The sequence below is a fragment of the Haliotis rufescens genome, unplaced genomic scaffold (assembly GCF_023055435.1).
Source record: "Haliotis rufescens isolate VD_foot unplaced genomic scaffold, xgHalRufe1.0.p SCAF_78, whole genome shotgun sequence".
In the NCBI taxonomy this organism is placed as follows: domain Eukaryota; kingdom Metazoa; phylum Mollusca; class Gastropoda; order Lepetellida; family Haliotidae; genus Haliotis; species Haliotis rufescens.
Genome location: NW_025964370.1, coordinates 276,791 through 293,821, shown reverse-complemented (window position 1 = coordinate 293,821; position 17,031 = coordinate 276,791). Strand labels below are relative to the sequence as shown.

Sequence of the window (17,031 nt, the reverse complement as noted above, 5' to 3'; positions counted from 1 at the left end):
ACACGTGTAGTGTCTCATTTGAATTCATGGATCTTCATAGAAATCTGAGGTATGGACGGTCTTCAGGTTTCACTTCAATTTGGAGATACATCTCAGTGATGTCGAAAAGAAGTTCTACAGGCTGCTTCCTGAAACGACGCAAGATTTCAAATAAATCATTCTGCAATTTTGGTCCTGGATGTATTCTGTCATTGAATGAGACTCTCTGACGCTTTGCAGAAGCATCAAAATCCATACGTACTTTTGTTGTAGTTCTATCTGGACGTACAACTGGAAATGAAGTAGATAGCATTTCCAGTTGGGCACATCCCTCTCAATAGACAGCATCACACAGTTAACCGCCTCCTGTTTCACCACGTCGTATTTCACATGGACTGGCAAGATCTATTAGCAGATACATAGCCTCCCAAATGTCACCCTTGTTCCCACTAATTTCATAAATCTTGATGACTAGTTTTGAAGAAGCTGCCTTGACATTCTCCCCTTTCAGCCTTCACCATCCTAGACAAAGAACAGGATCGAGAAGCACTACTGGACCACCTCAGCCTACAACACCAAGGAATCAAGTTCACCATCCCAGACAAAGAACAGGATCGAGAAGCACTACTGGACCACCTCAGCCTACAGCACCAAGGAATCAAGTTCACCATCCTAGACAAAGAACAGAATCCAGAAGCACTACTGGACCACCTCAGCCTACAACACCAAGGAATCAAGTTCACAATGGAAACTGAAACCACCAACAAATACCCCGTTGTTATCAATGGGTATATTTCAGACTTACAACCAGTTATGGCTGGAGTTCTACAAGGGTCAGTTTTAGGAGCGCTGCTGTTTTTAATCTTCATAAACGACATTATAGACGATATTGATGAGTAATATTAGATTGTTTGCCGATGACACATCCCTATATGATCCACATACATCAGCACATTGTCTGAACAATGATCTAATTAGAATATCCTCTTGGGCAGAAAACTGGCAGGTTGATTTCAACACTAATAAAACAGTATCGATTCAGTTTTCACGGAAAATTCTGCCAAAAATCAAACCAGTTTTGAAAACTACTGTTCAGGAACTGCACCACAGACCCAGGTAAACACCTTCTCTCATCACTGCACCACAAGTCCAGATGGCCACCTCCTCCCACCGCTACACCACAGACCCAGGTAAACACCTTTTCCCACCGATGCACAACAGACCAAGGTGATCACCTCCTCCCACCACACTGCACCACAGACCCAGGTAAACACCTTCTCTCATCACTGCACCACAAGCCCAGATGGCCACCTCCTCCCACCGCTACACCACAGACCCAGGTAAACACCTTCTCTTATCACTGCACCACAAGTCAAGATGGCTACCTCCTCCCACCGCTACACCACAGACCCAGGTAAACACCTTCTCTTATCACTGCACCACAAGTCAAGATGGTTACCTCCTACCACCGCAGCACCACAGACCAAGGTGAACACCTTTTCCTATCGCTACACCACAAACCCAGGTGAACACCTCCTCCCACCACTGCACTACGGACCCAGGTAAACACCTTCTCCTACCACTGCATCACAAGTCAAGATGGTTACCTCCTCCCACCGCTACACCACAAACCCAGGTGAACACCTCCTCCTACCGCTACACCACAGACCCAGGCGAACACCTCCTCCCACCACTGCACCACAGACCAAGGTGAACACCTTTTCCTACCCGTACACCACAAACCCAGGTGAACACCTCCTCCTACCGCTACACCACAGACCCAGGTAAACACCTTCTCTTAACACTGCACCACAAGTCCAGATGGTTACCTCCTACCACCGCAGCACCACAGACCAAGGTGAACACCTTTTCCTACCCGTACACCACAAACCCAGGTGAACACCTCCTCCTACCGCTACACCACAGACCCAGGTAAACACCTTCTCTTAACACTGCACCACAAGTCCAGATGGCCACCTCCTCCCACCGCCCACCGCTACACTACAGACCCAGGTGAACACAAGTCGAAATGGACACCTAATCCCATCGCCACACCATATATCCATATGAACACCTCCTCCCACCGCTACACCACAGACCCAGGTGAACACCTCCTCCCACCACTGCACCACAGACCCAGGTGAACACCTCCTCCCACCGCTACACCACAAACCCAGGTGAACACCTCCTCCCACCGCTACACCACAGACCCAGGTGAACACCTCCTCCCACCGCTACACCACAGACCCAGACGAACACCTCCTCCCACCGCTACACCACAGACCCAGGTGAATAACTCCTTCTATCGCTACACCACAGACGCAGGTGAACACCTCCTCCCACCGCTACACCACAGACACAGGTGAACAACTCATCCCACCGCTACACCACAGACCCAGGTAAACACCTTCTTTTACCAATGCACCACAAGTCCAGATCGTTACCTCCTATCACAGCTACACCACAGACCCAGGTGAACACCTCCTCCCACCGCCCACCGCTACACTACAGACCCAGGTGAACACAAGTCGAAATGGACACCTAATCCCATCGCCACACCACATATCCAGATGAACACCTCCTCCCACCGCTACACCACAGATTCAGGTGAATAACTCCTTCTATCGCTACACCACAGACCCAGGTGAACACCTCCTCCCACCGCTACACCACAGACCCAGGTGAACACCTCCCACCGCTGCACCACAAGTCCAGGTGAACACCTTCTTCCAGTACAGTGATGCTTTACTAAAAAGGCTTTGTCATTTAATTTTGTTCAATTTGTGTTTTTTAATTAAACGAAATAATAGACGTCGCTGAATTATTAAACACATTTCCCCTGTGCTTGTGAATAGATACGATGTATACATGTAGATCTATATACCTATGCATCCATCATCCATCACTCAATCCATCCATCCATCCATCCATCTATATAAATAGGCACATCAGAATTGTCAGCATCCATTTTTAGACGGTGCTTAAAAACTGTTCCAGTAGGCTGCGTCTGGAACCTTTCTTTGTTTGTCTGACAATGACTCATTGTAGAAGGAACTATAAATATAAATATTTTCTTCAATCATTTAAAACACATGGTTATCTTGCGCGAAGCATCTCCCGAACTATCAGGTAATCCTAGCCAGGGTGTCTCGGCTTCCCATGACCTTGGCCGGATCTCCTCGGGCCAGGTATGGAAACCACGCGCATCCAACTCCACCTCAGTGCTGGTAGCGACCCGCTATTCCGACCTCAGATGTGTGGCAGCGTGCTTGACGTCATCTAAGTATGTGCACATCGAGCCAGCAAGGCTCCTGTTTCTCACACAGCGGTCATAGGTCACGTGTAGGTCACGCGATGACACGTGATCCGGTGCTGAGGTGGTGTAACATCTGCCACTAATGTTCCCCGTTGTACCGCACTGACATAGCTGCCTGGCCTGGGTTGTAAACACACATGGCACACGTGAAACTAATACATCGACAGAGAGTTAAACATTAGATACCTCTACAGTGCACGTGCGAAATTAAGTGTGTATTTGAATCAAATGTACATTGTATATATGTATTATGTATTATGTATGCATGTGTGTCCTGTATGGGTGAGATCAGAATATTCATATGTTTGCTTGAGACCACGATGTATATATGTGTCGTCTTTGTTTGTTTGTTGTTTACTACGCACTCAGCAATATTTATATATGACGACGGTCTGTCTGGATCAGACAATCCATTTACTGATATTCTGAGCTTCGAACTACGCAATTGGAATACGATGACATGCATCAGCCTCTTACGACAAGCATAGTCACCTTTTACGGCAAGCATGGGTTGCCGAAGACTTTTTCACGGATTTTCACGGGTCATGTTTGATTGAGATCACGATGTGCCTACATGTGTCTTATTTGCTTGGGATTACAATGTTCATATGTATACTGTATGAGTGTATGGTTCAACTATTGTATTCTTTAATGCAGAAGGGACCAGTCAATGCCTCTCTCTTTCCTTCCTCCCCTCTCCCTCTCCCGCCCTCTTCCCACTCTCTCCCTCCTCTCTTTCTCTCTCTCTCCCCTATCCCTCTCTTGCTTTTTCTCCCCTCACTCTCTCTCCCCCTCACTCTCTCTCCCCCTCACTCTCTCCCTCCTCCTCTCTCGTTCTCCCTCTCACTCTCTCTTATCTCACTCACTCTCCCCCTCCTCCTCTCTCGTTCTCCCTCTCACTCTCTCTTATCTCACTCACTCTCCCCCTCCTCCTCTCTCGTTCTCCCTCTCACTCTCTCTTATCTCACTCACTCTCCCCCTCCTCCTCTCTCGTTCTCCCCCTCACTCTCTCTTATCTCACTCACTCTCCCCCTCCCTCTCTCTCGTTCTCCCCCTCACTCTCTCTTATCTCACTCACTCTCCCCCTCCTCCTCTCTCGTTCTCCCCCTCACTCTCTCTTATCTCACTCACTCTCCCCCTCCCTCTCTCTCTCGTTCCCCCCCTCACTCTCTCTTATCTCACTCACTCTCCCCCTCCTCCTCTCTCGTTCTCCCCCTCACTCTCTCTTATCTCACTCACTCTCCCCCTCCTCCTCTCTCGTTCTCCCCCTCACTCTCTCTTATCTCACTCACTCCCCCCCCCTCCCTCTCTCTCTCTGTGTCTGCCTCTCTCTCTTTCTGTGCGTGTGTCCCTCTCCGCCTCAGTTTGACCTTTACCTACCCTACACAGTGCTAGAACAGCTTGACGTCACTCTCCCCCTCCCTCTCTCTCTCTCTGTCTGTTTCTCTGTGTGTCTGTGCCTGTGTCCCTCTCCGCCTCAGGTTGACCTTTACCTACCCTACACAGTGCTAGAACAGCTTGACGTCACTCTCCCCCTCCCTCTCTCTCTGTGTGTCTTTCTCTTTGTGTGTCTGTGCCAGTGTCCCTCTCCGCCTCAGGGTGACCTTTACCTACCCTACACAGTGCTAGAACAGCTTGACGTCACTCTCCCCCTCCCTCTCTCTGTGTGTGTCTGTCTGTCTCTGTGTCTGTGCCTGTGTCCCTCTCCGCCTCAGTTTGACCTTTACCTACCCTACACAGTGCTAGAACAGCTTGACGTCACTGTCCCCCTCCCTCTCTCTGTGTGTGTCTGTCTCTCTGTGTGTCTGTGCCTGTGTCCCTCTCCGCCTCAGGTTGACCTTTACCTACCCTACACAGTGCTAGAACAGCTTGACGTCACTGTCCCCCTCCCTCTCTCTCTGTGTGTCTGTCTGTCTCTGTGTCTGTGCCTGTGTCCCTCTCCGCCTCAGGTTGACCTTTACCTACCCTACACAGTGCTAGAACAGCTTGACGTCACTGTCCCCCTCCCTCTCTCTGTGTGTGTCTGTCTGTCTCTGTGTCTGTGCCTGTGTCCCTCTCCGCCTCAGGTTGACCTTTACCTACCCTACACAGTGCTAGAACAGCTTGACGTCACTCTCCCCCTCCCTCTCTCTGTGTGTGTCTGTCTGTCTCTGTGTCTGTGCCTGTGTCCCTCTCCGCCTCAGGTTGACCTTTACCTACCCTACACAGTGCTAGAACAGCTTGACGTCACTCTCCCCCTCCCTCTCTCTCTCTCTGTGTCTCTCTCTCTGTGTGTCTGTGCCTGTGTCCCTCTCCGCCTCAGGTTGACCTTTACCTACCCTACACAGTGCTAGAACAGCTTGACGTCACTCTCCCCCTCCCTCTCTCTCTGTGTGTCTTTCTCTCTGTGTGTCTGTGCCAGTGTCCCTCTCCGCCTCAGGGTGACCTTTACCTACCCTACACAGTGCTAGAACAGCTTGACGTCACTGTCCCCCTCCCTCTCTCTGTGTGTGTCTGTCTCTCTGTGTGTCTGTGCCTGTGTCCCTCTCCGCCTCAGGTTGACCTTTACCTACCCTACACAGTGCTAGAACAGCTTGACGTCACTGTCCCCCTCCCTCTCTCTCTGTGTGTCTGTCTGTCTCTGTGTCTGTGCCTGTGTCCCTCTCCGCCTCAGGTTGACCTTTACCTACCCTACACAGTGCTAGAACAGCTTGACGTCACTCTCCCCCTCCCTCTCTCTCTGTGTGTCTGCCTCTCTCTCTTTCTGTGCCTGTGTCCCTCTCCGCCTCAGTTTGACCTTTACCTACCCTACACAGTGCTAGAACAGCTTGACGTCACTGTCCCCCTCCCTCTCTCTGTGTGTGTCTGTCTGTCTCTGTGTCTGTGCCTGTGTCCCTCTCCGCCTCAGGTTGACCTTTACCTACCCTACACAGTGCTAGAACAGCTTGACGTCACTCTCCCCCTCCCTCTCTCTGTGTGTGTCTGTCTGTCTCTGTGTCTGTGCCTGTGTCCCTCTCCGCCTTAGGTTGACCTTTACCTACCCTACACAGTGCTAGAACAGCTTGACGTCACTCTCCCCCTCCCTCTCTCTCTGTGTGTCTTTCTCTCTGTGTGTCTGTGCCAGTGTCCCTCTCCGCCTCAGGGTGACCTTTACCTACCCTACACAGTGCTAGAACAGCTTGACGTCACTGTCCCCCTCCCTCTCTCTGTGTGTGTCTGTCTCTCTGTGTGTCTGTGCCTGTGTCCCTCTCCGCCTCAGGTTGACCTTTACCTACCCTACACAGTGCTAGAACAGCTTGACGTCACTGTCCCCCTCCCTCTCTCTCTGTGTGTCTGTCTGTCTCTGTGTCTGTGCCTGTGTCCCTCTCCGCCTCAGGTTGACCTTTACCTACCCTACACAGTGCTAGAACAGCTTGACGTCACTCTCCCCCTCCCTCTCTCTCTGTGTGTCTGCCTCTCTCTCTTTCTGTGCCTGTGTCCCTCTCCGCCTCAGTTTGACCTTTACCTACCCTACACAGTGCTAGAACAGCTTGACGTCACTGTCCCCCTCCCTCTCTCTGTGTGTGTCTGTCTGTCTCTGTGTCTGTGCCTGTGTCCCTCTCCGCCTCAGGTTGACCTTTACCTACCCTACACAGTGCTAGAACAGCTTGACGTCACTCTCCCCCTCCCTCTCTCTGTGTGTGTCTGTCTGTCTCTGTGTCTGTGCCTGTGTCCCTCTCCGCCTTAGGTTGACCTTTACCTACCCTACACAGTGCTAGAACAGCTTGACGTCACTCTCCCCCTCCCTCTCTCTCTGTGTGTCTGTCTCTCTGTGTGTCTGTGCCTGTGTCCCTCTCCGCCTCAGGTTGACCTTTACCTACCCTACACAGTGCTAGAACAGCTTGACGTCACTGTCCCCCTCCCTCTCTCTCTGTGTGTCTGTCTCTCTGTGTGTCTGTGCCTGTGTCCCTCTCCGCCTCAGGTTGACCTTTACCTACCCTACACAGTGCTAGAACAGCTTGACGTCACTCTCCCCCTCCCTCTCTCTGTTTGTCTGTCTGTCTCTGTGTCTGTGCCTGTGTCCCTCTCCGCCTCAGTTTGACCTTTACCTACCCTACACAGTGCTAGAACAGCTTGACGTCACTGTCCCCCACCCTGTTCCTGATTGGGAGGCAGATATTGTTCCCCAGTCGCGGTTCTTCTGTCCCCATCCGTATTGAGACAAGCACCAAGTAATAAAACCAGCGATTTTATTATCAAAAATATGTACAGTTATGTATATCTAAATAAGATTATTACATGGATATGTGTAAACAATCTGCAATTCAATTCATGTCAGATAACATGGGACACCTAAAACAAATGAACGTACTTGAAACCTGTGTAGTGCCGTTTAAAAACCGAAAGGAAACAAGGGTACTTATTATTGTTTTGCTGAAACTGATTGAGACACACGTGATTTGTGTTGAGACTGAATACAAAACGGGGCATGTGCTTTGCATCGATTTACTTGCATATGTAAATAACCCCTCGTATATTGCATAATTCTTTTCCGATTCCGATATTTTTCTCTGGAAGTAACATTAAATAACATTGTATATGTCACTGTATCTGTCAGTGTAAAGTCTAAGGCATATTGAGTAGATATGAAATCAAACTTTCATGGCATATATCAAATATAACAATAACATGTAAATAGTGTATCCGCGAACTTACACTGAAGCTCCCCCATGTCTACGACTCGCAAACATCCTAACTGGCATCAGATGCGAATTTTGCAGTGAACTCTGTGCATTGAATACACCCTAGAGTGTGCATTATATTGCATTGGATTCTATCTGCATTTAATACACCCATGAAGTGTTTGCATTACAAAACATGCACCCATTCTCTGTATGGAACTCTGCTTGCACCTCTAAACCACACCTAACAGCCACGACAACATCAGTGTGCTTTGGTACATGATCAGCTTAACGACACCAACACACAATACAACGCATCTCGTGAATAAATGCACATAAGTCTCATGGAATCACTGATATATTGATCTTTATGAATATGACGCAATATTTATCATCATGGAAGACAAAAATAAAGTAATCATTTCAACATTGATGACAATATAGATATATGTTGTACGGTATATACATCACATCGCCTGGGTAGGCTGCACATGCTGCATGAATATAGATAAGCAACAGAGAAGATGCAGGCTATATGGCCACGTGGTAAGTACACGCCCCCGACATAAACTGGTGAAATGTTGTTCCTCGCTCTAGTATAAATTCCTGGATAGAGAGTTATATGTGCATGAAGATTGTGGTCGAACAATTAGTTTAATTTACCAAAGACTGCAGTTTTTCAAATTGGTATCATTACATGGCAGAATTACTTGTGCAGGTGTGACGTGTAAACACATAAGTGTTGAATATGTAGCGGAAGTCCGGATGTGCCAGCAGTAAGCTTCTTGTTGTTTCTGCTAACGCTCTCAACGCGATGTTAGGGATAAACCTTTTCGCACACTGCATGTTCCATTAGCATTGAAATGTGAAACACACCTGCTTCATTAGCTCCAGGTGATAAGTGGGGGAAATTGCAGATAAATGGGTATTGGGTACAAGATGTCTGTCACGTAAGCCCACCCTGACGTGACGGATGGGGACACACAGTACCAAGCCAGTAACAACCTCTAACGTCACACTAGGCATGTCTGGGCAGATAACCCTGGACTATCTGCAGAGTGAGTGAGTGAGTATGGTTTTACGCTGCTTTTAGCAATATTCAAGCAATATGACGACGGGGGATACCAGAAATAGGCTTTACACATTGTACCCGTGTCGGGAATCGAACCCGGGTCTTCGGCGTGACGAGCGAACGCTTAAACCACTAGGCTTTCCAACCGCCTCATCAACAATAAAGGGCTCGTTTAGAGCTATACCTCAGTTACACTTAATAGTGTAAAATCTGTTTGACATCCATATAAATTAATGTTTATATTCACGAATGAGCAGAAAGGATTCCCACTGCCAGCAGAAAGAAAGTTAATGCTGTTTGCAAATTCTCCCGGACACCGAATCACATGGCTAACTCCCTCGTTAGAACCCCAGAACAATCATCACGTCATGTGACCATTCATCTACAAGATATTTTATTACCAGCAACGCCCAACGACACTAATGAAGAACTCATCACCCATATAGCTAAAAGACTTTAATATCTGTTCCATTGGCATTAACATGTATACTTGATATTCCTTCCCATCCCAAAATAGTTTCCAATTTAAATACCTAATGCCAGTCGTGATTGCTATGGTCATTCCGCGAGGTTTTATAACTTCAAAGAACTGCATTGCCAGGCTGGAATCTAAAGTGAGGTCGTATCTAAATTCCGGCGGTAAACAATGGCGTGTCGGGCTACAGAGCGAGCCGTCCAGCTTGCACATTGCTCATTTCAGGTGTCGTATATAGTGCAATAAACGTCTCCCTGCCAAAGACATTCCAAGAAATATTGGCATAACAGTTTCCAACATCCCTCTGCCATTGAACCATTGGAATGTCTGCGATGTCAGCATGACGTCACCGCGCCCCTCGCCGACCCACCAATGACCATAAGTCTTACTTTTATTTATCATCTCGGGAGGCACCCGGCTCGCGGCAAGGTAGATAAATATACCGGGAACCCGCGTCAGTGGGAGAAATCTCTCCCAGGCTGGCTCTAGTGGTGCGTTCAAACAACCAGCTGTCTATCTGTCTGTACCTCTCCTCCGGCTGGGTCATGTGTTATTACTTCTGAAGATTCCTACCGCTGCTGACCAGTAGCTATGTGTAGCAAGGTGTACATATTTTGAATGCTGTAATTTTTACGAAACAAGGTTCGCGCAACAGTCTGCGCTTCATCGTCTTCTGGTGGTAGTGTCGTACCTCTATCTTCATGCACACTATGAGGACACTGCTCCCTCTACACACGGACTTAACAATACAGATCTCACAAGCTGTCATCCTGTCCTGGAGAAATTGTTATCAAATATCAACTAAACCCAAACTATTGCTAATAAACAGAATACACGTTCAAACGCTCACCTCTGTGTTAAACCTATAGTTCAAGAAACATTGAAGTTGCATCCAGTGCATAGATGTAAATACATTTCCTCCAATAGAAGCTGAGTTTCTACACGCCTGCGATAATAATTGGGAGTATAGAACGGTACCTTTGTCGTTACAGCTCTATGAGTCAGTAGCGCGTGCTTCCCACGCGAAACGGGTTGTCCCCTCCTGGAAATGTTATATCAACTCTGCCGCCATCTTGTTTAGCATAAAATGGATGTGGCGACTTCCCTGGCGTCCCCACATTGGCCTCAAAGCTGCATAATAATAAGACAGTTAGTTATATGGATCCCCGCTCCAATCCTAGCAACCAGAGACATTGGGAATATATTGCAAACTGTCACCCGCAGGTCTCACCCATCTCGCTGTCACCAACAGTCGACATGCACCTGGCAGACGACACTCTCACCAGCCAATCACAAAGCATACAAATTGTCACATGACTGTGTCTTCTTGGCGCTCTTCCGGAACAGCTTATTAAGGATGCTCCGGGCAAAACCGTGATGCTTCTTCTTGTCCTTTCTCTTGTTGTCCCTGACGACGGGAGGCATCACCGTGCTGATGTTCAACTTGAGACGGATCTGGCTGAGACTTCCAACCAGCAGCTCATCCACGTGATGGTTCAAGGCTGCTGACGTCTCCGCATATTTGCAGTCGAAACTCTCCGCACATAGTCGGGCTTCTGGAAGATGTAGAATATAACATATCATTTAGTGTAAGCTTAAATGTCAGTTATGTCATATTTATGTTATATTGGGGAAAAACAACTTTGTATTAGACACGAATGAAAAATTCACCAGAACACAGATTTGCCTGTCTGTACTGCGTATGAATGTGATTCGTTGTCTGACTGGTGCAACACTGCTTTCAAAATCACCTCTCTTGGTCGGCCATGAAAGCCCCTTGCTGCAAGGCGATCTAAGCAAAAAAACAACAGCTTAACTAGAACCCACGTTACGTACACGTCAAACAGTCGGTAAGCATCTTAGTAGGTCTGAAGTGTGAAACGCTCAGTGTATTTCTGGAACACTGTATCTCTGAATAGTGACAAGCTCAGTGTATTTCTGGAACACTGTATATATGAATAGTGACAAGCTCAGTGTATTTCTGGAACACTGTATATCTGAATAGTGACAAGCTCAGTGTATTTCTGGAACACTGTATACCTGAATAGTGACAAGCTCAGTGTATTTCTGGAACACTGTATATCTGAATAGTGACAAGCTCAGTGTATTTCTGGAACACTGTATATCTGAATAGTGACATGCTCAGTGTATTTCTGGAACACACTATATCTGAATAGTGACAAGCTCAGTGTATTTCTGGAACACTGTATATCTAAATAGTGACACGCTCAGTGTATTTGTGGAACACTGTATATCTGAATAGTGACACACTCAGTGTATTTCAGGAACACTGTATATCTGAATAGTGACATGCTCAGTGTATTTCTGGAACACTGTATATCTGAATAGTGACAAGCTCAGTGTATTTCTGGAACACTGTATATCTAAATAGTGACAAGCTCAGTGTATTTCTGGAACACTGTATATATGAATAGTGACAAGCTCAGTGTATTTCTGGAACACTGTATATCTGAATAGTGACAAGCTCAGTGTATTTCTGGAACAATGTATATCTGAATAGTGACATGCTCAGTGTATTTCTGGAACACTGTATATCTGAATAGTGACAAGCTCAGTGTATTTCTGGAACACTGTATATCTAAATAGTGACACGCTCAGTGTATTTGTGGAACACTGTATATCTGAATAGTGACACGCTCAGTGTATTTCTGGAACACACTATATCTGAATAGTGAAAAGCTCAGTGTATTTCTGGAACACACTATATCTGAATAGTGACAAGCTCAGTGTATTTCTGGAACACTGTATATCTAAATAGTGACACGCTCAGTGTATTTCTGGAGCGCTGTATATCTGAATAGTGACAAGCTCAGTGTATTTCTGGAACACTGTATATCTGAATAGTGACAAGCTCAGTGTATTTCTGGAACACTGTATATCTGAATAGTGACATGCTCAGTGTATTTCTGGAACACACTATATCTGAATAGTGACAAGCTCAGTGTATTTCTGGAACACTGTATATCTAAATAGTGACACGCTCAGTGTATTTGTGGAACACTGTATATCTGAATAGTGACACGCTCAGTGTATTTCTGGAACACACTATATCTGAATAGTGACACGCTCAGTGTATTTCTGGAACACTTTATATCTGAATAGTGACACACTCAGTGTATTTCTGGAACACTGTATATATGAATAGTGACATGCTCAGTGTATTTCTGGAACACTGTATATCTGAATAGTGACAAGCTCAGTGTATTTCTGGAACACTGTATATCTGAATAGTGACAAGCTCAGTGTATTTCTGGAACACTGTATATCTGAATAGTGACAAGCTCAGTGTATTTCTGGAACACTGTATATCTGAATAGTGACAAGCTCAGTGTATTTCTGGAACACTGTATATCTGAATAGTGACATGCTCAGTGTATTTCTGGAACACACTATATCTGAATAGTGACAAGCTCAGTGTATTTCTGGAACACTGTATATCTGAATAGTGACACGCTCAGTGTATTTGTGGAACACTGTATATCTGAATAGTGACACGCTCAGTGTATTTCTGGAACACACTATATCTGAATAGTGACAAGCTCAGTGTATTTCTGGAACACACTATATCTGAATAGTGACAAGCTCAGTGTATTTCTGGAACACTGTATATCTAAATAGTGACACGCTCAGTGTATTTCTGGAGCGCTGTATATCTGAATAGTGACAAGCTCAGTGTATTTCTGGAACACTGTATATCTGAATAGTGACATGCTCAGTGTATTTCTGGAACACTGTATATCTGAATAGTGACAAGCTCAGTGTATTTCTGGAACACTGTATATCTAAATAGTGACACGCTCAGTGTATTTGTGGAACACTGTATATCTGAATAGTGACACGCTCAGTGTATTTCTGGAACACACTATATCTGAATGGTGACAAGCTCAGTGTATTTCTGGAACACACTATATCTGAATAGTGACACGCTCAGTGTATTTCTGGAACACTGTATATCTAAATAGTGACACGCTCAGTGTATTTCTGGAGCGCTGTTTATCTGAATAGTGACAAGCTCAGTGTATTTCTGGAACACTGTCTATCTAAATAGTGACACGCTCAGTGTATTTCTGGAACACTGTATATCTGAATAGCGACACGCTCAGTGTATTTCTGGAACACACTATATCTGAATAGTGACACGCTCAGTGTAATTCTGGAACACTTTATATCTAGTAGTGACACGCTCAGTGTATTTCTGGAACACTGTATATCTGAATAGTGACATGCTCAGTGTATTTCTGGAACACTTCATATCTGAACAGTGACACGCTCAGTGTATTTCTGGAACACTGTATATCTGAATAGTGACACGCTCAGTGTATTTCTGGAGCGCTGTATATCTAAATAGTGACACACTCAGTGTATTTCTGGAGCGCTGTTTAATTTAATAGTGACACGGTCAGTGTATTTCTTGAACACTTTATATCTGAACAGTGACACGCTCAGTGTATTTCTGGAGCGCTGTATATCTGAATAGTGACACGCTCAGTGTATTTCTGGAACACACTATATCTGAATAGTGACACGCTCAGTGTATTTCTGGAACACTGTATATCTGAAAAGTGACAAGCTCAGTGTATTTCTGGAACACTGTATTTCTGAATAGTGACACACTCAGTGTATTTCTGGAACACTGTCTATCTAAATAGTGACATGCTCAGTGTATTTCTGGAACACTTTATATCTGAACAGTGACACGGTCAGTGTATTTCTGGAACACTGTATATCTAAATAGTGACACGCTCAGTGTATTTCTGGAGCGCTGTTTATCTGAATAGTGACAAGCTCAGTGTATTTGTGGAACACTGTCTATCTAAATAGTGACACGCTCAGTGTATTTCTGTAACACTGTATATCTGAATAGCGACACGCTCAGTGTATTTCTGGAACACACTATATCTGAATAGTGACACGCTCAGTGTAATTCTGGAACACTTTATATCTGAATAGTGACACGCTCAGTGTATTTCTGGAACACTGTATACCTGAATAGTGACACGCTCAGTGTATTTCTGGAACACTTCATATCTGAACAGTGACACGCTCAGTGTATTTCTGGAACACTGTATATCTAAATAGTGACACGCTCAGTGTATTTCTGGAGCGCTGTTTATCTGAATAGTGACACGCTCAGTGTATTTCTGGAACACTGTATTTCTGAATAGTGACACGCTCAGTGTATTTCTGGGGCGCTGTATATCTGAATAGCGACACGCTCAGTGTATTTCTGGAACACTGTATATCCGAATAGCGACACGCTCAGTGTATTTCTGGAACACACTATATCTGAATAGTGACACGCTCAGTGTATTTCTGGAACACTTTATATCTGAATAGTGACACGCTCAGTGTATTTCTGGAACACTTTATATCTGAATAGTGACAAGCTCAGTGTATTTCTGGAACACTGTATATCTGAATAGTGACACACTCAGTGTATTTCTGGAACACTGTATATCTGAATAGTGACACACTCAATGTATTTCTGGAACACTGTCTATCTAAATAGTGACATGCTCAGTGTATTTCTGGAACACTTTATATCTGAACAGTGACACGCTCAGTGTATTTCTGGAACACTGTATATCTAAATAGTGACACGCTCAGTGTATTTCTGGAGCGCTGTTTATCTGAATAGTGACAAGCTCAGTGTATTTCTTGAACACTGTATATCTGAATAGTGACACGCTCAGTGTATTTCTGGAACACTGTATATCTGAATAGTGACACACTCAGTGTATTTCTGGAACACTGTACATCTGAATAGTGACATGCTCAGTGTATTTCTGGAACACTTTATATCTGAACAGTGACACACTCAGTGTATTTCTGGAACACTGTATATCTAAATAGTGACACGCTCAGTGTATTTCTGGAGCGCTGTTTATCTGAATAGTGAGAAGCTCAGTGTATTTGTGGAACACTGTCTATCTAAATAGTGACACGCTGAGTGTATTTCTGGAACACTGTATATCTGAATAGCGACACGCTCAGTGTATTTCTGGAACACACTATATCTGAATAGTGACACGCTCAGTGTAATTCTGGAACACTTTATATCTGAATAGTGACACGCTCAGTGTATTTCTGGAACACTGTATATCTGAATAGTGACACGCTCAGTGTATTTCTGGAACACTTCATATCTGAACAGTGACACGCTCAGTGTATTTCTGGAACACTGTATATCTAAATAGTGACACGCTCAGTGTATTTCTGGAGCGCTGTTTATCTGAATAGTGACACGCTCAGTGTATTTCTGGAACACTGTATTTCTGAATAGTGACACGCTCAGTGTATTTCTGGGGCGCTGTATATCTGAATAGCGACACGCTCAGTGTATTTCTGGAACACTGTATATCCGAATAGCGACACGCTCAGTGTATTTCTGGAACACACTATATCTGAATAGTGACACGCTCAGTGTATTTCTGGAACACTTTATATCTGAATAGTGACACGCTCAGTGTATTTCTGGAACACTTTATATCTGAATAGTGACAAGCTCAGTGTATTTCTGGAACACTGTATATCTGAATAGTGACACACTCAGTGTATTTCTGGAACACTGTATATCTGAATAGTGACACACTCAATGTATTTCTGGAACACTGTCTATCTAAATAGTGACATGCTCAGTGTATTTCTGGAACACTTTATATCTGAACAGTGACACGCTCAGTGTATTTCTGGAACACTGTATATCTAAATAGTGACACGCTCAGTGTATTTCTGGAGCGCTGTTTATCTGAATAGTGACAAGCTCAGTGTATTTCTTGAACACTGTATATCTGAATAGTGACACGCTCAGTGTATTTCTGGAACACTGTATATCTGAATAGTGACACACTCAGTGTATTTCTGGAACACTGTACATCTGAATAGTGACATGCTCAGTGTATTTCTGGAACACTTTATATCTGAACAGTGACACACTCAGTGTATTTCTGGAACACTGTATATCTAAATAGTGACACGCTCAGTGTATTTCTGGAGCGCTGTTTATCTGAATAGTGAGAAGCTCAGTGTATTTGTGGAACACTGTCTATCTAAATAGTGACACGCTGAGTGTATTTCTGGAACACTGTATATCTGAATAGCGACACGCTCAGTGTATTTCTGGAACACACTATATCTGAATAGTGACACGCTCAGTGTAATTCTGGAACACTTTATATCTGAATAGTGACACGCTCAGTGTATTTCTGGAACACTGTATATCTGAATAGTGACACGCTCAGTGTATTTCTGGAACACTTCATATCTGAACAGTGACACGCTCAGTGTATTTCTGGAACACTGTATATCTAAATAGTGACACGCTCAGTGTATTTCTGGAGCGCTGTTTATCTGAATAGTGACACGCTCAGTGTATTTCTGGAACACTGTATTTCTGAATAGTGACACGCTCAGTGTATTTCTGGAGCGCTGTATATCTGAATAGCGACATGCTCAGTGTATTTCTGGAACACTGTATATCCGAATAGCGACACGCTCAGTGTATTTCTGGAACACACTATATCTGAAT

At 45.1% G+C, this 17,031-nt stretch overlaps 1 protein-coding gene across 1 annotated transcript in view; it reads right to left on the bottom strand.

Moving 5' to 3' along the window:
* Positions 1-7,492: 7,492 nt before the first annotated feature.
* The window catches only part of LOC124121589 (GTP-binding protein RAD-like), a 50,583-nt gene continuing 41,044 nt past the window's right edge, over positions 7,493-17,031 (bottom strand). The window contains exon 4 of the mRNA XM_048388732.1: positions 7,493-11,038. Within this exon, the coding sequence (XP_048244689.1) occupies positions 10,773-11,038 (266 nt within the window). The 3' untranslated portion in view covers positions 7,493-10,772. The remainder of the gene's footprint in view (positions 11,039-17,031) is intronic.